Raw genomic sequence first — 23,948 nt, forward strand, 5'->3', positions numbered from 1 at the left:
CACAACAACTGAACTCTCAGCCTCCATACTGTGTATCTTTACGGCAATATTACACACAGTCACACATGTTCACGCTTCATAATGGTTGTAACACACTTTAGAAATTAGATCACCGAAGACCAGTAAGAGTATAAAATAACCCACGTTTATTCAAGTAGCACTTTTATGATTGCCAATCTTAGAAGTAAAATGAAAATTCCACTTTTTAAAATCAAATTTATTTATAGACCTTACAGATTTACACACAGCAGAAATGGAACTATATATATATATATATACATATGATAATATTTCAGTGATTACTAATTAAATATCTAACCGTATATAAATGATGGAGCAATTCAAAGATTAAGGTTCAAGTTTGAGACATTAGATAACACGGGATGACATTAATGTGTTACATAAAAGTGCCAACAAACTCCTAGTAAACACAGTCCAAGATTAGTCAGCCAATAGGAAACACTGGGGGCTGAAGAGGGCGGGCCATGGTCCCACCCAGGGAACCAATCATATCCTGTAAAGAGAGACATTAAGATGTAGGTTTAAAAGGCGTCATACTGGGAATATATGCAACATTTATATAAATATGGAAATAATAATAAAAATCTTTAAATAAAAAGATGTAGCTGACATTAAGATATTAATAAGTTTTAAACATTAACATTATGATTTTCTGTCAAGCTGCTTTGAAACAATCTGTATTGAGAAAAGAGCTATACAAATGAAATTGACTGTCATATAGTCTAAAAACCGACATGTGTAGTGTACATGTGGTTATATCTAATTTAACTGGTTTTATTCATGTCAGATATATTATTTAATATGATATTAACTCATCAAATTGACTTCATAAAATTACACAAATGAGTAAGATCAGGAGTTAGTTAAGAGTTGAAGTTGAATTAAAAGTAAGATCAGGCAGACATACAGTAGCTCTCTTGTACAGTAAATAAGGACAGTTTTTATCACACACACACACACACACACACACACACACACACACACACACACACACACACACACACACACACACACACACTTCACAGTTTAGTCTTATTAGGTACAACCTTTCCACACCATCTGAAAATATTATATATATATATATATAATCTGTTCAGATGTTGAGGAAAGTTTGTGCCTACTGAACTATGTGTTTACTGTAATATTACTGTAATATTGCTGTGTGATAGTTATTGTGATGTTTCATTGTGAATGCTCTTACTACAGATGTTGTCTCGGCAGATCTCTGATCCACAACCGCTGCATCCCACACCTGCTATGTTTGGAGTAACACCATGAACTTGTCCTCTGCAATAAAGCATGTTGGTATAACATCACCACAAGAGGTAGACAAAGTAATATTCTGTACTTTTTTATATCAATGCAATGCAACAATAAATCAAGCAAAAATTGTATACCCCCCTCCCCCCAGTCTTGAACATTTGGCTACATCCTTCCAAATGTAAAATTATGAAGTCTAACTTACGTATCGCCATAGTTGCACACAAAGATAGTGGATTCCGGGTGAGTGGAGAAGTTTTCGATTCCTTTAGAGCACACATTTACAGCACAGCCCAGCTTGAAGCTTGTAGACCACATTAACTAAAACATACAATGCATGTACAAATACACAAGGTTGAGAAAGTGCTGATATTCAGTGCTGATATATATTTACATACAAAGCTGTAATAATGTAAAAGAACATACCTGTGTGTAGTGGCCGCACATCCGTGAGCAGTTGTTGTTTTTGAGTGAGTACACTCCTTCTTTGTTCCACCTGTGTATGGCGTTCTCCACGGAGAAGGCAGCAAACGGAGCCCCCAGCCAGATGTTCTCGCCCATCCATCCGAAGGGCGGGTACCCGAAATACGCCAGCCCGGGATGATGAGAGGCTTTGCAGTGTCTCGCCCGGTCTCTGGCACCTTTGGCCAATTCATTGTCCCAGGACTGCAGACAAACACACAAACACATCCACTCAACGATAATCCAAATCAATAGAATTACAATATATAGATATTATATGATTTAAGATATGACTCACAGGATTTAGAGGAACAAGCTCCAACAAAACTTACATTTACAATGTGATTTGTCCCAGAACATTTGATCCCAGAACATTTTATGTGAGCAACTAAGTTTGGTTGTTCTATGCTGAAACTTATTTGAATCAATTGAAATACAAAAAAAAACTGCTTAATAGTGCTTATATTTTAATTAATAACACATGTGAAATGATTAGGCTATTGATATTAGATTAGAGATATCATGACATTTGCCTGTCAGAACCCTCTTCAAGCAACATCACAAACAAGAAGACCCTTTGTTTTCTCTTCATTCTTTTACTACTTAAAAAAATGCGATCAAGATCAATAGGGAGCCTTTTCTTTCCACTCATACAAAAACATCTCTCGATTGCCATGACAACCACAATGATGGTTGTACATTTTTGTTATATTCTTAAACCAAACACTCTGAGACAAAAACAAGAGAACATGCTGTTAGTAGCATGATGAATCATGAACATTTAAAATGTGGAACACTGGGCCATTGGATCTCACACACAAACACAGACAAATGATGATGAACATGAGTAAACAAGATTGAGTAAACAACATGCTTAGACAGCTGCGCAAATAATTATAGCCTAAATTATTTATATTATAAAAAATATATATATATATAAAAAAAAGGAATCCTTAATCTAAACGAAACATAACCAATGCATCAAATACCTGCGCCCTGAACACCTGTCTTACCATGGAGCGCGCACTGACCGCAGGTGGAGTGACGCGCGAGCGTTGCGTGTTATGCGCCTGCACACACCTGCGGATGAACTCCGGTTCCGTTATTCCCGGTAAGAGAGCCAGAACGCCGAATGAGCCGTACATAAGAACCCATATCTGTAAGAGAAGACCGCCGAGAGAGTCCATGGCAGGAGAATGTCCTGAGCCGCGCTGCTTCGCTCTGGAGAAATGAGTCAATGGATCATCACTGCAAGAGACGCGCTGACCTGTGCGTCATTGTGCCGTGGATTTGCCCACTCTCTCGCCCTCTCTGTCTGTCGATCTCTCGCTCTCTCTCTGTCTGTCTATCAGTCTTCGTACAGGGGCTTTTTAAAGGACCGATACAGAACCACCCACCATGTCACGAAAGAATATGATGTGCGGGGCTCTTTTCTTCATCTCTCACGCACAAGTTCTCGCTCCCGCGCGCACGCGCATACACACACACACACACACACACACACACACACACTTTATCTAAATGTAAAATTAATAAACCGTTACAAAAATGTCTGTTTTGCCATATTTAGCCAGTACATATTTAGAATGTCTATTTTTAAAATGCATTTAGAGTTAGTTAATGTAATTTACACGTCAGCTGAGCTATAGTTCAAGTTTAGGCTATATTTTATATTTAGCCGGACATGAGTAGGCTAGAGTACTCAAGATTTTAATTAAAATCACGATTGGAATGGATATTACCTTTAATCAATAATACATTGATGTCCCTTCATGTAATGTTGTAGGCTATTTTATATGATTTAAAAAAAAAAACAGTTTAAAAAATGTATAGAAATGGGATTCACAAAATCTGCTCATTTTATACATTTGTATATTTTACAGTTTCTTTTTAAACAGGCACTTTCCTCTCATTTTTGACCATAGTCTTAATAAATGCATTAACATGGTATTTGTATTTATCTTTCCATTTATTTTAGTGTATTCATTTCAGACTTCATTACCCACAATCCTTTAATGATGACAGTCACGCTGCCATCGTGTGTGTTCTGTGTGGTTAGTAACCACCACAGCAACGTGAGCGCGGGAGTGAAAACCGTGTTAAAACCTGCTGATTTTAAACAACTATAGAATTTACATATACATAAATATAGTGTACAGTTCCACTAATAATGAAAGCAAATGTGAAATCTTCACCCTTACATAAAACCGTGCAACAGGTAAGTGCGCAATGCCTGTAACCTAACGTTAATGGATGGCTTTGAACTCGAAAAGGTGTTAAGCTTCATTACTTATTCTTTCTGTTTGGATGTATTTATACTAAAGCCCAAGACAAGTGGGGCTGACCGCGGGCCGAGGCCAGCAGAGTAAGTTAAGAACTAAGATAAGCTGGCAAACATATTGTTTGCAGAGAGTTGTTATTATATAGTTATTTATTGATTAAATATCGTTCCCAGAGTTCCAGTGCTAAAATTAGAGACCCTACACGACGCGGAAGAGGAGGTGGGATAACAAAACATGATGATGTGTATTTTAATGACTTGATTTTGGTCTTATATTATTGAACATGTAATTTTCTACAGCACCCTGCCATAATCCCAAAGGATGCTGCTATCAAGAGTGTCACAGGAGAGCTGTCAGGCATGAGTTGGGGCTCTCCAACCTCTACACAGTCAAAGCAGGTGCTTATTCAAGATTACCATAAAGGAAAAGTGCACCCAAAATTATGTCATTATATGCTTGGATAAAATATAAAATATTTACTGGTAGTTTTTTTCCCAATGCAATTTTGAGGCTGCATAAAGCCAACCCCCCCCCCAACAAAAAATACAGGCAGTGTTTATATTAGGCATCTTGTGCTTTTCCCTCCCAGTGTTTTTCGTCCGAGATGAAAGACTCAATTAAAAATCACATACCTGCTGTGGATCATGGAGAATCCCTACAGCTGAGCCACACAGTCCAGGCACAGAGAAGTCCACTGTACAGTCACAAACCAAACCTGGATTCATCTACCTTCACCTCTAAAAACACAACACAACCCATCTACAAACAGTCCAAAACTGTACGGCCCAACAGCAAGATGATGGATGCGGTGAGTTTAATACTGGGTCCCAGTCCAATTAAGTGCCTCCTTACTCTTTGCCAGAGATTTTCTTATAATGGGAGACTGCAAACTCAGGTTTTTAGCATTGAAATAAGCACAATAGTAAAGTTGGAAGTTGAAATAAATTTAAATGTACTATAAATTATTCCTACCTGTCACTCCAAAATGAGTGTTTTGGAAAACATGAATAGTCAATTTATTTCCTTTTTTCCCTCGTGCATTTATGTTTTTACAAAAAAAAAAAAAATATATATATATATATATATATAAAATATAGTGTGTGTATATATATATATATTTAATATAATGTATATATAGTGTATCTACAGTATATATCTATATATACACACTGTATGTACCGGTCAAAAGTTTGGAAACATTACTATTTTTTTATGTTTTTGATTAGTCTCTTATGGTCAAAGGCTGCATTTATTTGATCAAAAATACAGAAAAAACTGTAATATTGTGAAATATTATTACAGTTTAAAATAATAGTTTTCTATTTTAATATACTTTAAAATATAATTTATTTCTGTGATGCAAAGCTGAATTTTCATCAGCCATCACTCCAGACTTCAGTGTCACATTATCCTTCAGAAAAGATTTGAATATGCTGATTTACTATCAATGTTGGAAACAATTTTGCTGCTTATTTTTTTTTTTATAACCTGTGATACTTTTTTTTCATGATTCTTTGATGAATAACAATTTAAAAAGAACAGCATTTTTTTTAATAGAAATATTTTGTAATATACACTACCATTCAAAAGTTTGGGGTCAGTAATTTTTTTCTTTCTTTTTTGAAATAAATTAATGTTTTATTCAGCAATGTTAAATTTATAAAACGTGATAGTAAAGATTTATATAGTTAGAAAAGATTTCTATTCTGAATAAATGCTGTTCTTTTTGCAGCACTTCTATTTCCAACATTGATAATAACTGAGTATCAAATCAGCATATTACAATAATTTCTGAACTGGAGTAATGATGCTGAAAATTCAGCTTTGCATCACAAAAATAAATTATATTGTAAAGTACATTAAAATAGAAAACCATTATTTTAAACTGTAAAAATATTTCACAATATTATATATACACACTGCTTTAAAAATTAAAACGTATAATAATTTAAAATGTACTTTATATAATTTATTTATTATTATTTTATCCACACATTTATTATGTTTCTTTCCACACAAAAGCAGTTTACTCTGGCAATTATGGCATTGACTTTCATTCAGGCCAAACATTTTCTGGCACATGTTTTTGACCAGAGATTGTTGTCTCCCCCTGGAGGAGGGTGTTTGTTAAGATCCAGAAGTCCTGTGTGAGCATGTAATGTGATTGGATGATATATTTGTGTGTTTGTGAGTAGGAGGGGCTTACCGAGGAGAGAAAACTGCAAGCAGTAATTGAGCAGGTTATGGTGGACCAGCTGTCGAGGTCAGTATCTCTCTCGCTCTCCTTCGTTCTGTTCCATTTTTGTCAGTCTGTGGTTAGTAATAACGTTGTGAGGGTTCTCTGATACTCACGCAGGGCTGTCATTAGCGATCCGGAACAGAATGCTGTGTCTGCCAGTCCCACGAGTGTCCCACCACGCTACAGGAGAACTCTTCACCACACTAAGTAAAACCCACACACATACATGACTCAGATACAAAACGCTCTTTCTCCCCTTCTGTCATACTGATAAAGTTCACAGTGGTTATGTCCCCACTTATATTTTTTGTTTTGTATTTTTATAGTATATATATACACCTGTATATATAAAAAGTTTTTGCTTAGAAAAGCACTACTATTATTATTCCATTATTGCTCATACTTGGGGTTACTGATTTGAACAAACCAATAACCAGGCGCATGTCGGCGTGCAAAAAACACTCAGTACACCCTCACAACCACACAGCAACGCCTGTACAACCACCCACAAGCACACAATAATCGTGATGGTAAGTTTTCCAAGAACCACTTTTTCTTAAGAAAATATAAAAATCTATTTTCAGTATAATACACACATAAAAGTAAAGATTTCAATTAGAATTGAAATCTTTTCTAAAATATTGATGACTCTAATGACTAATTGCTTGGGATGTTCCTCATTTGTAAGTCACTTTAGATAATATTTTGACTAAAAGGCCCCCTTTTTATGATTTCGGTTAATAGTCACCTGAAAAGCAGGGAAACAATTAAAATATTTTATATTTTTTAGTAAGTGTTTATTTTGACTGGTTTCAATTTAAAATTGTTGTTTTATTTAAAAAAAAAAGTATTTAAATGTAATTTAACATCCAATGAACTAATATGTTTGTTAAAGAAAGAAACTGAAAATAGCACCTGGTAACATTTTGCTCCCTTTGATAAAACTGTGATTTGTGATATTTAGGTTTTTGTTTTGTATCTACAGGGTAAAAACTCGGATGTCTTTAACGGAGAACACTTTATCCAACAAGCTCTGCTTTCAAGCCAGGATTTTATCAAGGTAGTTATAGTATTGTGATGGAGATTCAACAGTTTTTTTGGTGTTTTATTTTGTAATGCGTGTGTGTTTGATATATAGGTGTGGACGTGAGGCTTGCCGAAAACTGATTGGCTTCTTTTTCACATGTGACCAAACACTGACCGTGTACGAGTACCGAAATTTTGGGAAAAACAGGTCAGGCTATGATGCTTTGCATTTGTACAAATACAACACATCACTGTTTGCTCATACTACATATTTTCCCTCCAAATGTAGTTGTTTTTGTAAAGTTAAATGTTAATCGAAACTCTTTCAGATGGAACGCGTTGCCCTTTATCGCTCGTGGTGTGTATTTGAACAGAGGGAGGCCGTACTGCCTTCAAGACATCTCACAGGTTCGGCACTCATCATCTTTCACACACTCCCCGAATAACATTAATTCATCAACACTCTGCCTGCATCTCCCAGGGTGCCGAGCTTCATTTCTGTACAGACGACCCACACCTCCCCCAAAGTCTGAGACAGCAGCCGTGCCTGACTCTCAGAGTTACTGATGTGGATGACACAGCCAAGGGAGCCCTGCTGTATGTACCACTCACACACATATGTACTTGAGTGCACAAGTTAGAGTACTGAGTGTTTCTTTTGCACAGAACTCAGTCTGGGGAAAGTCTACATTGTCTCTCTGAAGAGGAAATCAATGATCGAAAGACTCTAAAGGCAATTCAAGGTTAATCCTTAACACGCATTCGCTCTTGCACAAAACATTTTTTTTTTCAAATGCATTAGCATTCATCCAAAATTTCCACCCACAGATGAGGTGTCATTTTTTATGTTAAAATTAGGCTAATTTTAATCAAATTATGATATGCCAGTTAGTTGCATTCACTACCATCAGTCAGTGAGATTTTTTAAATGTCTCTTATGCTCACCAATGCTGCATTAATTAGATAAAATACAGTAAAATAGTAAACCGTAATATTTTATAAATGTAATTTACTCCGGTGATCATTACTCCAGTCTTTAGTGTCACATGATCCTTCTGAAATAGTTTTTGTAGAAATTGTGATTTTAAAGAATAGAAAGTTCTAAAGAACAGCATTTGTCTGAAATAGAAATCTATTGTAACGTTATGAATATCTATGAAAAATCTTACTGACCCCAAACTTTTGAATGGTAACGTATATCAATATTTGCTATACGCTGTGGGTTCCCTAAATGAAGATATAAGAGCATTAAAGCAATTACATTATTGTGTCAGACAAATAAATAAACATGTTGAATAAACAAAAAAATGACTTTAAAAATCAATACATCTATTTTTGTGCATATCATTGCAACTGGCCGAGAACCCATTTTGAAATCACATTTATCGGTCTTACACTGAGCATCACATTTTAAGATTTAAAAGCTGTATTGAGTTACCTGAAATTACACACTTCACCTTAAAGTGCCCTTATACTTTTGATGGCACATTAACCAGTCACAGTAAGCTTGACAAGGAATCCAGTGCTCTAATTGGTGGATGTTTTTGCAGGTGCAGTGCGCGATCAACTGAGGGGACATGCGATCCAAACCCTAATCAATCTAGAAAGGGATCTGCAGAACTTGGATATAAAGATTGATAGTGTTCAGCAAAAAGCTCTGCTCAGACAATCTCTGATGGATCAACTGTGCCTTACTCAACAGGTAAAGAGAAAAAATCTCATAAAACATGTTTAAAAATGTAAAAGCTAAATTTGAAGCAAGTCAATATTTACATTTCCTGATGGATATCTATCTATCTGAAATGAGACTGTAGGAAAGCAGCAGGCATGTTGATGTAGAACATAATGTGAGAGTGCTGAGCCGCTACATTAGCGTGTGCTGTGTGTGACAGGACTTCGAGGCGGTGTGGAGGATTGTGGGTCGGCGTGCAGAGAGGCGGGTGCACCCCGCTGATGTGATGCGTGCCGTTACTGGGGAGATGAGCGAGAACAGAAAAGCCGTTTTCCTGAAGGTGACAGACCAGCCGGACTGCTTTCGTCCTCCAGAGGACGCTGTTGAGCTCTGTGAGTTATTGAATTTCCATTTAGGCCATTTGCTAATGTTCCTATCTTTTCTCTGTTTTTAGGTTTATGTAAAGCTTGACCCAAATAAAACCGGCTCCATTTTCCTGAGCGATATTGAAAAATTCTATAGAGGCAAACAAGAGTCTGACGCAACACACGGTGAGCCACTGATCATTTAGTCTCTTGCACACAGACAGCAGCTATTGAAGTCATGTTTATTCACTGTCGGTCAATATTTCATGACAAACAATGAATGTTGGTAACGTGTGGTACTTCAGTATTTATTTCTGGAAAGGCTATATAGTTCCCTTTACAGATACACTAATAAAGGCAATGAGTAAAACAAACTAACACATGGGCAACATGGATGACTGATGTTTATGAAGATATTACTGTATCATTCTTATTTCGGACTGTTGACAGAAGCCGCTCCGAACCCTGACATTCTGGTCTTCGTACGGGAAGCAGGAAAGGTCACCAAGACTGTGTCATATGCCGAGTTTGAGAACTATTACGAGGGTCTAAGTTTTGAAATCTCTGATGATGAAGAATACATCAACAATCTGAGAGCTACCTGGAGTATCTGAGACTATCTGACTGTTTTATAGAATGACACTTTCTGAACATGAGTAAAATATTGAGCTTTTATGTACTGTACACACCAGAGGTGGGAGTAAGTCACACATGTTCAAGTCACAAGTCTCAAGTCCTATACCATCAAGTCTCAAGCAAGTCTAAGTCGCATGTACACGCAACCAAGTCAAGTCAAGTCAATGGTTCACTTCAAGCAAATCAAGTCGAGTCCTGCTAAGGGTCAAGTCAAGTCCAAGTCAAGTTACAATACCAAACAGAAAAAAAGTTTATATTGGCCTCAACCTTATTTATTTTTGATTACCTTCATTACCTTTTTTATACATTTATATCGTAATATTAATAATATTCGTATAATTTATTACAGCATGTATTTATTATTATCAAAATTTGGAATTATTATGATTATAATAACAATTATATGAAAAATGTTGAAGATAAAACATTTGAAGGCAAATTCACAAGCGTGATGCATTTAATTATATTGGTTTTATAGTAAATGTCGTATGTTTAACTTTGCTTATATATTTTTTTTTAATGCAATATCACCCAGACATTAACTTTGCCATTAATAGCCCATATTTGACCCCTTAAATTGATTTCCAGGGGCATTTTTTTCTAACTATGTTCTAACCATTTTTTTTCTATCCATGCATTTACACTGCAATCACAACACCATAAATAATGTTATGAGATTAATTATTTCAAATATAATCATTTTAAAATAGAAAAAATTAGATGCTAAAAAATAATTCTATTTTTTTAATTATGAAATTAAAACCGCCAATAGGTGGCGCCAAATCAACGTCTTAATGTACGAGTCATAGAAGCATTCATTCAACTGATTCGTTCAAAGCGGCAGATTCATTCTGGAACTAAGCAACCAGGTCACTCAATCACAAAAACCCCGGATTTACTCTTTTTCTGTGGCTTGTTTGAAACTACTGTCATTGGAGAAATTGAGCAAAAACAGAGAAAATTTACAATATTACGTCTATGTCACACCACAATATTCACTCTTTGTTTACTGGACTGTTGTAGCCTATAAAATCATTATCAAATTTGCAATCGCGCCAATATTCTGGAACTATTTTTTAATATCATATGTAATAACTCATCTAACCTAGGGACATTTTTTCAACATCTTGAATTTTGGGTGCATATTAATTCTGCTCACATTGCCCCCCAACCCCCTGATAACATATGACCCTGCTTCAAGAGGAACATAAAACACGACAAAACATCATTAACAGTTTTTACGCTGTTTTTCGTCATTGGAAATAGCGACATATTTGGCTTTAAAGCATGATTTGAAAGAAACCGTGGCAAATGTCTGCGTGAATTTATTAAAAAACATGCCACCATTAATTATCTTTTGAATCTATTGACAGCCTTAAGCTATATTTGAAAAGATAATATTGTATAAAGAGGCATGCTGTTTTAACCACTATTCCTTCTAGATTAAACTTTAGTCAAATTAACTATAACAAACAGGTTAAACAAGCCATAGCTTACTTTTAGACGTGGTGAATGAAGTTCGAGGTTGTGATGGTCGTGTCCGATATCCCTTGCCAGTTAAATCTTCTTGTATGAATATGGTAAATTTCTAGTGTTTATATCCAAAAAGAAACGATGCTGGGAGATTTTTTTATTTATTTAGCGCGCTATTTTCTGTGCGTCACGCAATCGCGCAGAATCTGATGACTGGCGTCAATGGTTCCGTTGCTTTCATTTTGTTCATCAATATTTCGATGATTTATATAAAAATGTATATGAAGTCATTTTTGAGTCATACAGTTCAAGTCAAGTCAAGTCTCGAGTCATTGGATCTCAAGTCCAAGTCATTGGATCTCAAGTCCAAGTCATTTTCTTAATTTAGTCAAGAAAGTCTCAAATCCTTAAATTTGCGACTCGCGTCAAGTCATGTGACTCGAGTCCCCCATCTCTGGTACACACTGTAATATGTTTGTTATAGGGTTTGCTTTGTTGCAGCTTAATGTAAAGTCATTTATATTACTCATGTTAATAACCATTCATATTGCAAGATTTTACTCCTGAATTGACAAAATGCTTTAGCTTCGACATGATACAATGTAAAATACTGCTTAAAATAAGGTTGGGGTCAGTACTTTTATTTTTAAAGAAATTAATACTTTTATTCAGCTAGGATGCATTAAAACAAGAAAATGTTTCACGGTTTCCAAAAAGATTAAGCACAAAATTAGATTTTTGAGTATCCAAACAGCATATTAGAATGATTTCTGAAGGATCATGTGACATTAAAGATTGGATTAATGGTGCTGAAAATTCAGCTTTGCAGTCACAGGAATAATTTACATTTAAAAATATATTAAAACAAAATAGTTGTTTTAAATTGCAGTAATATTTCACAAATATCAAACAAATGCAGCCTTCATGTGGAAAATTTTTACTACTGCGTGGATTGGCACATGCTAACAAGTTTTAAATTATAAATTGATGTTTAAAAGTGTTGTATTGATTTTATTCATCTACCATATTATGTACATATACAAACCTTAATATGAAAGGCTATGCAAAAAAATTTACAGATGAATCATGTGTCCAATATGGACATATATGCATGCATGGCATCAAAAGTAAATTTGTGTCTGTTTGTGGAAGCGTTCCCTCTGTGTCAATGGCCATTAGACAGTCCATTCACAGATCCATTAGAGTATGTGTGCGTATAGTCTTCCTCAGAGCCCTCCTCACTCTCTTCTTCATCACTGCGCTCATCACCCTTTAGCTGAAGAGAAAGAAAGAGAATTAATCTTGCGCACATGTTTTTCTACCCTCTACCAAAAATGATCTACATCAGAATATCAATATGTATCAAATCTTATTTAAATAATGAATACTCACATTGCCAAAGACAAACTTTTTGACCATGCGGAGGATAAGGGAGGCCCAGAACACGTGCAATAACAGCAGCACCACAAGCATGACATTAAAGAAATAATAGCCGAAAAAGGGTTCAAACTGGTCCAGAGGATACACCCACGTACAGTGGATCAGCCTGCACACATGACATGGACACACAGTTTAATCGTATCTAACCCTAAAATCTACCACACATTTACCTCCATCACACACACACTTACCAAAAAGGGAAGATGATGAGTCTGGTTACCATGAAGACCAGAGCGAACACCACAAATATACTGTTGCATATTGTCTCCCATCCAGCATAGTTAAACATCTTAGCAGACTTAGAGAAACAGATAAACAAAAACCTTTAACACAAAATACCCTATACTGTACATATACATAAAATGCTACCTTTCAGAGGTTTTGGGGTGGGTCATGTTTTTGAAAATCTTTTATGCTCACCAAGGCTGCAAATGTAAAATAACTTATATTTAAATATATTTTAAAATACAATATATTCCTGTGATGGCAAAGGTGAATTTTCAGCATCATTACTTTAGTCTTCAATGTCACACGATCCTTTAGAAATCATTCTAATATGCTGATTTGATGTTGAAAATAGTTGTGCTGCTTGATATTTTTTAAGGATTCTTTAATGAATGGAAATTTCAAAAGAACAGCATTTGTTTTTGTTTTTAAATAGAAAAAAATATATTTTTTGGGTGATTTTTTTCTTCCACTATTTCACTCTCCCTCACCTCGAGTAGGACATCAGATGTGTCATGGACCAGCATGACCAGTGTGCCAATGCGGATGTAGTTTGCACACCAGGAGAAGGACAGCAGAGTCAAAGTGGCCCAATGATGGACCAACTGCTCCATAAAGTCCTACAAATAGACAAAGAGAGAGAAATAGAGCTCCATAAACCTTGACGGACATATCTCTTAAGAGATGGCAATTTTAATATATCATATTATCAGTTATTTACAAATTCCATCAAATTTCTCCAAAAGCATATTATTTTAATAAATGCAAGACATTGTATTCCATTTATTAAACCTTAATGCACTGAACTGCATGAATTATTGCATTATAATGACTTGTGTAAAGTAACTTGCTGACTATGTTATGACATTAATAGGATTGATACCTGCAGGCTAGTTGATAAAGTGTGTTTATGAACTTACCGATCTCATGTTAAAGGATTAGTTCACCTCAAAATGAAAATTTCCTGATAATTTACTCACCCCAATGCCATCCAAGATGTTCATGTCTTTCTTTCTTCAGTGGAAAAGAAATGACGTTTTTTGAGGAAAACTTTTCAGGATTTTTCTCCACACAATGGACTTAACCATATTGTTGAAGTTCAAATCAGTGCATTTTCAAAGGGCTCTGCACGATCCAAGGAATAATGTCATATCTAGCGACACAATCTGTCATTTGTCTGTCAACAAAATAAAAATGTATATACTTTTTAACCACAATTGCTCGTCTTGTGCTGGTCTGCGCATTACGTAATCACGTTGGAAAGGTCACGCTGGACGTAGGCGGAAGTAACGCCCCCATTGTTTACAAGCGTGGAGGAGTAGGATCGTTCAAATTTTATTGCATGTTGAATGACATATTTATGTCTTTGTGTCAGTTTATTGTTTAAAATGGTCCTTTCGTGTGTGTATCCTGGATGTTTAAATCTTTTGAAACCCAAAGGTTTTCTTCCGGCTATGTCCAGCGTGACCTTTCCAACGTGATTACATAATGCATGGCACGTCGCAGACCAGCACAAGACGAACAATTGTGGTTAAAAAGTATATTAATTAGTATTTTGTTTAGAAAATGACCGATCGTTTCGCTAGATATGACATTCCTAGGATTGTGCAGAGCCCTTTGAAAATGCACTGATTTGAACTTCAACAATTTGGTTACAGTTGAAGTCCATTGTGTGGAGAAAAATCCTGAAATGTTTTCCTCAAAAAACGTAATTTTTTTTTCCACTGAAGAAAGAAAGACATGAAAATCTTGGATGGCATTAATCCACGAGTAAATGATCAGGAAATTTTCATTTTGAGGTGAACTAATCCTTTAATCTCATATTCATACATAATCTTTTAAGTGATATAGATAGTGAAATACTCTTTAACTGATAAGGTGAACTTGATATACTGATATTGGTGCATCCTTACCTTCCGTTTGACGTCTGCAGCCACACTGAACAGTAAAGAACCATAAAAACTTATCTCGATGATGTAATACCAGTATTGAGAGTCCAGCAGTGACTGTACACACAGACATATAGAAACACACAAAACAAACATATTTAAAAACCAACCGCCATAGAAACATGCCTGCACAAACACAACCCTCCCGGAACAACATGCAGACTGGTTTTCACTGTGCTGTACTCTTTTAAAGCACTATGAGAAGTAAGGTAGTGTTTTTTAAACTTCCATAAGTTACACTTACTTGTTTGGGAAATCCTGCCCAAACTTCCCGTAGATCATAAAACCATGGTTTCTGTTGAACAAAACAATATAATTAACAGTTTATTTATTTCTATAACCAAATAATACCATTAAATAAAATAAACACGAAAAGATTTCAGAGTTTATAAGCGGTGAGGATTTTTCAGTGATTCTTTCTCCAAGTGACATCGTTGCGCCATTAGGTGGCGACAAGTGAGTGAATCATTGAATCGTTTTAACTCATTTTTGCTTTGGGGTCAGTATGACCCCAATCAACTTTTCTTTAATAAAAAAAAATGGTTCCCTTCATCTCAGTGGAATACAATTTAATGACTTTTTCTAAATTATCTATCTATACACACAAAAAAACTGGGCTCAAAAGTTGTTTTAAAGGTATGTAAAAAAAAAAAAAGTCACTCATGGCCTTTGGGGTCAATATGACCCCACATTGAAAATGAATGGGAAATGCGATTTTTTTGTTGTTTTCATTTGTAAAAAAAAAAAAAAAAGCAATAAATCCTGAAATGAAGCTCTGGTACTAGAGCACAAATGCAATATAGAAAAGACTGCTCACACTCTCACAGAGAGTGAGAGAGCCTTACTGTATAGATGAGAAGTAAACAAAAAAAAAAGATATATTATGTGTATTATAAAAAATGTAAAAAAAAAAAAAAATTCTATACATTTTGAGGTCATATTGTACCAATTTGCGTACTTATGCAATATTATATGCTGTTTTGTAGCATAAATAGCGCAAGTAATATGTTCACACTGAAAATTTCAAAACGAAAAAGTGCACTTTAAATACTGGATGATGCACTTATAAATTACCGGGGGAAAATAAGTGTGGAAATGTTGGACTCTTCATGCACTCAGCAGCTTGCGAGGAGGGGCAATCATTCTCCGATAGTGAATGAAAAAATAACTGTATAACTTTATATCTAGTTCATACATTACACGGCTGAGTACATAGTGTATAAGTGCATAGAGCATAGTACATCATTTGGGACACAACACATAATTTATTTTCAATGCTCGAGAAGTAAATTAAAATGTAGTACATACTTAGTAGCAATTCCAGACACAGATTAATTCGGCAACGAAACAAGCGGTGAATCACTGATTCATTCACTCTCTACTTGGTCGAAACACTGATTCATTTACTGATAGTCAAGTGTTGCTTTGCTTTGGATCCATCCGTGAAAAAATTGTAGCTGGCAATATTGTGTCTATGTGTATGTAAATGTAACTTTCATAAAAGCAATATCGTAGGCTGCTCACTCTCAAGCCGTTGGTCTGATGTGATAAACTGCACTTTTGCACATGACATTGTTTAATTATAGGTTCTTTAAAACAAAAATTGATTTCTGTGTGCCTGTCTGGGTGTGTGCATGCCTGTTATTGTGGCCATTTGTGGATCTTTCTATCAGGGTGGAGCTGTTCACAGGTGGGAAAATGTAACAAATTACCCCTCAGGCATTTCTCACAAACACACATGCTGATTCACGGTCTCTCCTGAGAACCTCTGCATGTGCAGTAACACACACACACACACACACACACAGCTGTTTGGAGGTCATTTAGGTGTTCAGATACAGTCTGAGGTCTGTATATACAGCAAAAAACACTTACATCATATAAAGCCAACACGCCTCCGAAAGACGAGCACAGATAAAAGGCAAACCGCCAACTACAAAAAAAAATAAATAAAAAGAATATACACGTTTGGAAAAACGAGAAGGTTAACAATGGTAAAACACGAATGAGTCAATCATGAAAGTTTGTTTAGTGTGTGTAAATATACCTGGTTTCTTTGAATTTCTTTAGTACTGCGGGTCTGTCTTGGTTCCTCCGTATGCGGAACCAGCGCTCCACTTGCCTTTCCGACCAGCCCAACTTTTTACACACACCTTTTATATCCAACTAAATACATGACACACAAACATTCCTAGACACATAAACTTCACATTTACTGTACCAGCGAATAGGATATGCTGTATGTTTCTATTAATGACGCTCTAACACTTTTATTGAAGCCTGTTTTTATATATTATGCATTACAAAAGGAATTCTTAATCTAATCGATATTTGTAATGCCTTATAAAATAAATATTGTAGTAGGCCTACGTTATGTTTTCATAACTCAACTACAGTTATAATACATTATAGTATGTAGCCTACCTACACATGGTTGCACCTTTAAAGAATCCAATGTATATTAAAACATACAATTTTGTTTGAATCATGTTCAAGGCTTTATTATAATGTATTGCCAAAACTGACAATAATTAATGAAAACATTTAATGTATTATAAGGAATAGTATTATACTATATATATAAATGTTTTATTGAAGGTAAATCTTATTTTGATTAAAGATTACAAAAAATTGTGCACAGATAAATCATTAATAATAAATACTGCAATATTCCATAAAATACAGTAACAATTTGAACTAATCTGTACTATTCGCTTCACAGGACACCTGTGCTTCCCTCTACATACTATTTATCTACTTGTGTGTTCTAACATCTAACTGTCATGTGTGGTCTCATCTGACAGTTTAGAAACTTAATAGTGCTGTGGTGAACTAAATAGAGATATTTAAATATTAATGTACAATTTAGGAACTATTGCTTAAACATGCATTGAGGAGAATATGTCATGTGCTTCTGCCCTATTGATCACCACCCATTTTCCTCAGTGTTGAAGTACTCCAGACCGGTCTCTCGAGTCATTTTTTGACATTTTTTTCAGGGTCATGATCTTGTCTCAGTCTCGACCGCATTTGTACTCAGACTTTTCCTGGTCTGAGGACTTGGGATTTTATTTCAAGATGGGTCAAGACCACAACTGCAGGCATATTACTAAATTGCCGTTGCATTAAATGATTGATTTGTTAACATCATTACATTGGATGTAAATCTTCTTGTTTCAAATGGGATTTCTTTTGTTACCAATGTGCCAGGTCAGAAATCAAAGAGGGCGATGGTGAAAAATGTCACCAACATTAAATACAAAAGGCCACACAATACAAGATATGATTGCAAAAAAAAGTCTGCTTGTGAGATCTTGATTTTTATATTGTAACATATGATAATAAGTAATATCACAAGACCAAGAGAGCTGTTTTCACAAATATGTGCACAATTGCAAATGTGATATTGAGTTTGAGATATACAAATGTTGAATAAACAAAATTTATTTTTTAACATTAATCTCAACATTATTTATGCAGTTGTAATTGTACCAACTCAGATGCAGCTTCTGTGCCAAAGATGAATTTAGTTGTTAGTGATTTCATTTGATTGGTAACAGGCAGCTATATAAAGTGTCTTATTATTCTAATTGAATTTATCGATTAAATATCAGACATTTGGTCATTTCCAGGCAGTAGATGCGGATCTTTTAGATGAATTTGAGGCATGTTCCATTTTATTGTCTGTATATTTAAACATCATAAAACTTTGCCTCCTTTAAAGGCTTTGAGAATCTTATCTGTTACTACTGATCATTTTGAAGTCAAAAGTGATTGTAACTTTCGTTATCTAAACCAGGTTAAATCCTACGTTTTCATATCAGTTCTAAGAACGACTTTTAGCCTTAAAGAATAGGAGGTTAAAGAATAACAACAACTTAAAAGCGTCGGATAGATAATTGAATTATGCATGTCATCCTTCAACTGCTTTTTGTTCTGATTATTAATGCAATCTTAAAATGAAAACTTCTGATTGCTTAATTCAGCACAAAGTAAAAAAAAGGCCCTTAAAATAATCATTATTTTCTTTACAAAAAAATAATAATTTTGGGGTGACGTGATCTGGTCCAGTTCCAGATTAAATACATTAAAAAGCATTATTTACACAGGTTTTAAGTAATCAGATGTTGTGTTTGGGATGTTACCTGTATTGGATGTTTAGAGTGTGTTTTGTAGTATTCTTCCAGTACTGGATTGTGTGATGCTCTCTTGCGATTTTTGTCTCTAACCCCAAGAGCCTCAGCTAGTGGCACCGCGATCAGCCTATTGAATGAGGGGAAGGCAGTGAAGGCACAAAGAGTGATGCCTTCTCCTGCTGTTAACCAGAAACTGTTCACTGCACTTCAACAAATATAAGACCATATAATGTAAATATTTTTTGTTCTTAAGTAGGTTAAGCAGTAAAGCTTCCTTGGCCAACTGGCTTTACCAGCTTCAGTTTTGCTGATAAACAGATACACGAGTCCACCAGAGCCAAATCAGCAAAAACCAGCATGTATGTTAATGCTGATGTAAGCTGGTCTTTTCAATATCATTTAGCGTGTGTGTGTGTGTGTGTGTGTGTGTACCTTTCATATAATGCCCTTAAACCTAGCAGCAGTACTGCTACAGGTAGAGTGACGTACAAGTGGGACACACGGGCGTAGACACACCCCTCACTGTCCTTTAGGTCCGCCCACGTCACCGGCCTCGGCAACCACAGCCGATCCCACCAAAACCACTCACTGAGCATCGCCCTGCTGTGAAAAACACAAAAACAGGAAGAAAGAGAAAACTGGAGGTTGTAAAGCAATTGTCATTGAAATGATTTGAATGGAACTGAATAGAATGTTTGGGTCCGTTTTTCCACACTATTGTAGTATTATGCGGTAGCTACTGTAATAGGATACTTCACTCCCTGAAAACAAAAGTAAAAAAAATGAACAGACACCGTCCTGCAAAATTTACTGGAACATTCTGGGCATTTAAACGTGCTCTGAGGTGTTTAACAGTGTCAGAAATAGTAGCGTGGGACTATATTAATGAAATATAGAACAATAACATGCAGAAAGAGTGTGTGGCTGCGTGAAAAGGAGTTTTGAACAGACAGACAATAGCCATTAGTCTATTAAGTCTCGCTGGGAGTATCCGAATCTGGACTTACATAAAGTAATTCAGACTCAATCTGGAGAGCCGACAGCTAAATGGAACAATGGTATCTAGTATTAGTAATAGTATAAAAACAGTAACTTGAGCTACACTGCTTTCAGTCCTGCTTGATTCAGAGTCTTGCACTTTTGTCTTCTGTGTTATACAAGATTTGTTATTTTGTCACACAAAAGACAAAAGCACAATACTCTGATTCAAGCAGCATTTTGTTGGAGTGAAATTTACTGTAATGGAGCTCAAATTACTGTATGTATTCTTATAGTACTGTAAGTATAGACTGTTTATGGTTACCATGACAAACAGATGCACATAACATCCCAAAGACTGAGAAACACATGCCAAACTGAAAGAAATCCATACCTTCTTTTGCTCTCAGATTTGTCCTTTTCTAGATCTTACACACTTCTCTCTCCCCTTCTGTTGTGATTCTGTTCACACACACACACACACACACACACACACCTTTAAGCTGATCCTCCAGAGTAGTGCCCAGTCCGCAAGGTACTACAGAAGAAGTGAACTCTCTCACTCTCTCTCACTCACACACATACACACACACTTTCACCACATACCTCAACCCCCCCCACAAAGAGCTCATTGAACCGCCTGAGAGTGTGTGTCTTGAAAGAGGGCCAGAGAACTGGATATGTGGGAGGGGCCACAATCACCTCAGGTAGATCGAGTCAAAGAAAGGCTGAGAGAGAGAGGACATGAACCTTGAAATATTGCATGCTCTAAACAGGTTAATAACTCACAAGGTGAATTCGAGAAATGTTCTATTTGTTCTGACATTTCTTACTTGCAGTGTGTGTTTTAGATCTTATTTACATTTAGGCACCTGGCAGATAAGCTTTTATTCAAAGCGACATGTTTTTGTTCAAGCTATACAAGGTTTTTCTTTTCTTTTTATCAGTTGAGTGCATTACCTGAGAGTTGAAACTGTGACCTTGGTGTTGTTAAGGTCATGTAATACAAGCGGAATTACAGGAAAACTCTGCTATCGGTTCTCAATAACTTGTGAGTGATTTGGTAAGAAAGCATCACTTACACTAGTCAAAGTCCTACAGGAATGTGTACAGGATTCCTGCTACATCATAATTTTAAACAAATAAAAATGATACTTATGGAATTTACAGGATTCCAACACAAAACAAAAGATAGATCCAATGTGCCGCAATGCCCATGCAGGACTTTAAAAGGAATTAAAATAATTTTTTTTAGGATTTTTAATCTCCTATTGTGCCTCCTGTAGGATTTCTTTTAACTGTACTACTAGGAACGAGACAGTTAAAATGCAATACTTATCAAAGTATGCTAATCAAAAGATCTTAAAGTGTGTAAAGAATTTGGAACCAATACAAATATATTCCATTGGAAATAATTTGAATCAAATTGCATTTCTTTTACATGATCCTTTAAGTCCTACTGGATATTGTGCAATCTTTATCAGAACATGTCTTACTACTCCAGAGATAAAGGAAATCCCAGTTTTATTTAAATTCATTTTAATATCTTATTCTTCAAATGCATTTTATTCTATTGATAATCATAATAGTTTTTGGTGTGTGTTATGTTGTAATCCAGTATTCTTTAGAGTTAGTTCCAAAGTATGGTCCAATAGGAATCCTGTACACATTCCTTTAGGATTTTGACTATGGTTATTAATGCTTTTTAATATGTATCATAAGAATAAAACTGGACATTTAAAATCAGAGCTTGTTTTACTCTTAGGAACATTTCTGTTGGATCCTTTAGGATTGGTTTCTTTTTAGACATTTCCTTAAGATTTTTATTAGGGAAAAGGTCCTGTATGTGGTAATGCAGTACAGAAGAAATGCTTTCTCACTGTAATATTGTAAAGGTGCATGAATCACTTGCTCCACCTGTGTTGACTAATCTGAGCATGACTGACTGGATCCTGATCCTGGTCCTTTGTCTCACTGGTGTTCCAGCCCTCACTACTGTCTCTTGGCGTAGGTTTGCTGTCTCCATCTAGTGGTGGTCATATAATTAGAATATCATCAAAAAGTTGATTTATTGCAGTAATTCCGTTCAAAAAGTGAAATTTGGATATTATAGTAATTTATTACACACAGACTGATATATTTCAAGTGTTCATTCCTTTTAATTTTGATGATTATAACTGAAAACTAATGAAAACCCCAAAATCAGTATCTCAGAAAATTAGAATATTGTGAAAAGGTTCAATATTGAAGACACCTGGTGCCACACTCTAATCAGCTAATTAACTCAAAACACCTGCAAAGGCCTTTAAATGGTCTCTCAGACTAGTTCTGTAGGCTACACAATCATGGGGAAGACTGCTGACTTGACAGTGTACAAAAAGTGTACAAGCAATAGGGATAACCGCACCCTGGAGAGGATTGTGAAACAAAACCCATTAAAAAATGTGGGGAAGATTCACAAAGAGTGGACTGCAGCTGGAGTCAGTGCTTCAAGAACCACGCACAGACGTATGCAAGACATGTGTTTCAGCTGTCGCATTCCTTGTGTCAAGCCACTCTTGAACACGACACAGCGTCAGGAGTGTCTCGCCTGGGCTAAAGACAAAAAGGACTGGACTGCTGCTGAGTGGTCCAAAGTTATGTTCTCTGATGAAAGTAAATTTTGCATTTCCTTTGGAAATCAAGGTCCCAGAGTCTGGGGGAAGAGAGGAGAGGCACAGAATCCACGTTGCTTCAAGTCCAGTGTAAAGTTTCCACAGTCAGTGATGGTTGTCATGTCATCTGCTGGTGTTGGTCCACTGTGTTTTCTGAGGTCCAAGGTCAACACAGCCGTCTACCAGGAAGTTTTAGAGCACTTCATGCTTCCTGCTGCTGACCAACTTTATGGAGATAGAGATTTCATTTTCCAACAGGACTTGGCACTTGCACACAGTGCCAAAGCTACCAGTACCTGGTTTAAGGACTATGGTATCCCTGTTCTAAATTGGCCAGCAAACTTGCCTGACCTTAACCCTATAGAAAATCTATGGGGTATAATGAAGAGGAAGATGCGATACACCAGATCCAACAATGCAGAAGAGCTGAAGGCCACTATCAGAGCAACCTGGGCAGTGCCACAGACTGATCGACTCCATGCCACGCCGCATTGCTGCAGTAATTCAGGCAAAAGCTGCCCCAACTAAGTATTGAGTGCTGTACATGCTCATACTTTTCATGTTCATACTTTTCAGTTGGCCAACATTTCTAAAAATCCTTTTTTTGTATTGGTCACAAGTAATATTCTAATTTTCGGAGATACTGAATTTGGGATTTTCATTAGTTGTCAGTTTTAATCACAATTAAATGAAATAAACATTTGAAATATATCAGTCTGTGTGTAATGAATGAATATAATATCCAAGTTTCACTTTTTGAATAGAATTACTTTTTTATGATATTCTAATTATATGACCAGCACCTGTATTTAGATGGTCAGTCAGTATAACCGTATACAACACAGGGGTCAAGGTGTTGGTAGTGATGGGCAATTGAAGCTTTGGTGAAGCACTGAACCACTTGAGAATTGTTTTGAAAGTGGGTTAATTACTCAAAGCTTCAGTAACAGCGACCTCACCCGGTGAAGTGCCAAGGCTGCATCTAAATGATCCCGGCTAGATAGTGGACTCTAGTGCACGCACCTTTTTTTGTGTATTTTTTTTCCAGTGCCAGTTTTTAGGAGGGTCCAGTAATCTCCAGCTTTGAGATGGTAAATAAAAAAACGTACAAACAAAAAAAAACAATCTTC

At 35.9% G+C, this 23,948-nt stretch overlaps 3 protein-coding genes across 6 annotated transcripts; 1 reads left to right on the plus strand and 2 right to left on the minus strand.

Annotated features, from left to right (window-relative positions):
* Positions 1 to 123: 123 nt before the first annotated feature.
* glipr1b (GLI pathogenesis-related 1b) lies at positions 124 to 3,201 on the minus strand. The gene is made up of 5 exons (XM_077193763.1): positions 2,757 to 3,201; positions 1,708 to 1,947; positions 1,487 to 1,602; positions 1,223 to 1,308; positions 124 to 514 (listed from the first exon to the last, which is right to left on the minus strand). The coding sequence occupies exons 1-5, from the start codon at positions 2,928 to 2,930 to the stop codon at positions 390 to 392; spliced, it is 741 nt and encodes a 246-aa protein (XP_077049878.1). The 5' UTR covers positions 2,931 to 3,201; the 3' UTR covers positions 124 to 389.
* A 597-nt stretch (positions 3,202 to 3,798) lies between these two features.
* On the plus strand, positions 3,799 to 16,827 carry caps2 (calcyphosine 2). Its single transcript, XM_077193769.1, has 17 exons — positions 3,799 to 3,961; positions 4,068 to 4,108; positions 4,199 to 4,244; positions 4,325 to 4,423; positions 4,615 to 4,833; positions 6,221 to 6,288; positions 6,382 to 6,471; positions 7,250 to 7,324; positions 7,403 to 7,498; positions 7,620 to 7,698; positions 7,772 to 7,887; positions 7,957 to 8,033; positions 8,841 to 8,992; positions 9,183 to 9,302; positions 9,417 to 9,513; positions 9,778 to 9,876; positions 16,679 to 16,827. Exons 1-17 carry the CDS (start codon positions 3,914 to 3,916, stop codon positions 16,810 to 16,812), a joined length of 1,656 nt encoding a protein of 551 aa, XP_077049884.1. The 5' UTR covers positions 3,799 to 3,913; the 3' UTR covers positions 16,813 to 16,827.
* Positions 12,075 to 20,789, minus strand: cers3b (ceramide synthase 3b). 4 transcript variants are annotated; one of them, XM_077193766.1, is made up of 11 exons: positions 20,559 to 20,789; positions 19,619 to 19,789; positions 19,196 to 19,313; positions 17,098 to 17,216; positions 16,926 to 16,983; positions 15,295 to 15,345; positions 15,015 to 15,107; positions 13,593 to 13,721; positions 13,068 to 13,174; positions 12,829 to 12,982; positions 12,075 to 12,712 (listed from the first exon to the last, which is right to left on the minus strand). In XM_077193766.1, exons 2-11 carry the CDS (start codon positions 19,780 to 19,782, stop codon positions 12,602 to 12,604), a joined length of 1,104 nt encoding a protein of 367 aa, XP_077049881.1. In that variant the 5' UTR covers positions 19,783 to 19,789; positions 20,559 to 20,789; the 3' UTR covers positions 12,075 to 12,601. The 4 variants fall into 4 exon arrangements, with proteins under 4 accessions (XP_077049881.1, XP_077049880.1, XP_077049882.1 ...); XM_077193765.1 differs by having other exon boundaries at positions 19,619 to 19,786; positions 20,559 to 20,780; XM_077193767.1 differs by having other exon boundaries at positions 19,196 to 19,365; positions 20,559 to 20,735.
* Between the last annotated feature and the right edge of the window lie 3,159 nt (positions 20,790 to 23,948).

Source organism: Siphateles boraxobius, unplaced genomic scaffold (assembly GCF_051911475.1).
Source record: "Siphateles boraxobius isolate OS27281-9 unplaced genomic scaffold, OSU_SipBor_1 31, whole genome shotgun sequence".
Lineage (NCBI taxonomy): Eukaryota > Metazoa > Chordata > Actinopteri > Cypriniformes > Leuciscidae > Siphateles > Siphateles boraxobius.

What these genes read in the sequence shown, in the direction of transcription:
- caps2 (XM_077193769.1), top strand. Translation starts at nt 3,914, where the DNA reads ATGAAAGCAAATGTGAAATCTTCACCCTTACATAAAACCGTGCAACAG. An exon ending in AGAACTCTTCACCACACTAA is followed by an intron (nt 6,472 to 7,249) that starts GTAAAACCCACA and finishes TTGTATCTACAG; the next exon opens with GGTAAAAACTCGGATGTCTT. An exon ending in AGAGTCTGACGCAACACACG is followed by an intron (nt 9,514 to 9,777) that starts GTGAGCCACTGA and finishes GACTGTTGACAG; the next exon opens with AAGCCGCTCCGAACCCTGAC.
- cers3b (XM_077193766.1), bottom strand. Translation starts at nt 19,782, where the DNA reads ATGCTCAGTGAGTGGTTTTGGTGGGATCGGCTGTGGTTGCCGAGGCCG. An exon ending in AAGAAATTCAAAGAAACCAG is followed by an intron (nt 16,984 to 17,097) that starts GTATATTTACAC and finishes TTTTTTTTGTAG; the next exon opens with TTGGCGGTTTGCCTTTTATC. An exon ending in CTCATCATCTTCCCTTTTTG is followed by an intron (nt 12,983 to 13,067) that starts GTAAGTGTGTGT and finishes TCATGTGTGCAG; the next exon opens with GCTGATCCACTGTACGTGGG.
- glipr1b (XM_077193763.1), bottom strand. Translation starts at nt 2,930, where the DNA reads ATGGACTCTCTCGGCGGTCTTCTCTTACAGATATGGGTTCTTATGTAC. An exon ending in TGTGCGGCCACTACACACAG is followed by an intron (nt 1,603 to 1,707) that starts GTATGTTCTTTT and finishes TGTATGTTTTAG; the next exon opens with TTAATGTGGTCTACAAGCTT. An exon ending in CTGCCGAGACAACATCTGTA is followed by an intron (nt 515 to 1,222) that starts GTAAGAGCATTC and finishes CTCTCTTTACAG; the next exon opens with GATATGATTGGTTCCCTGGG.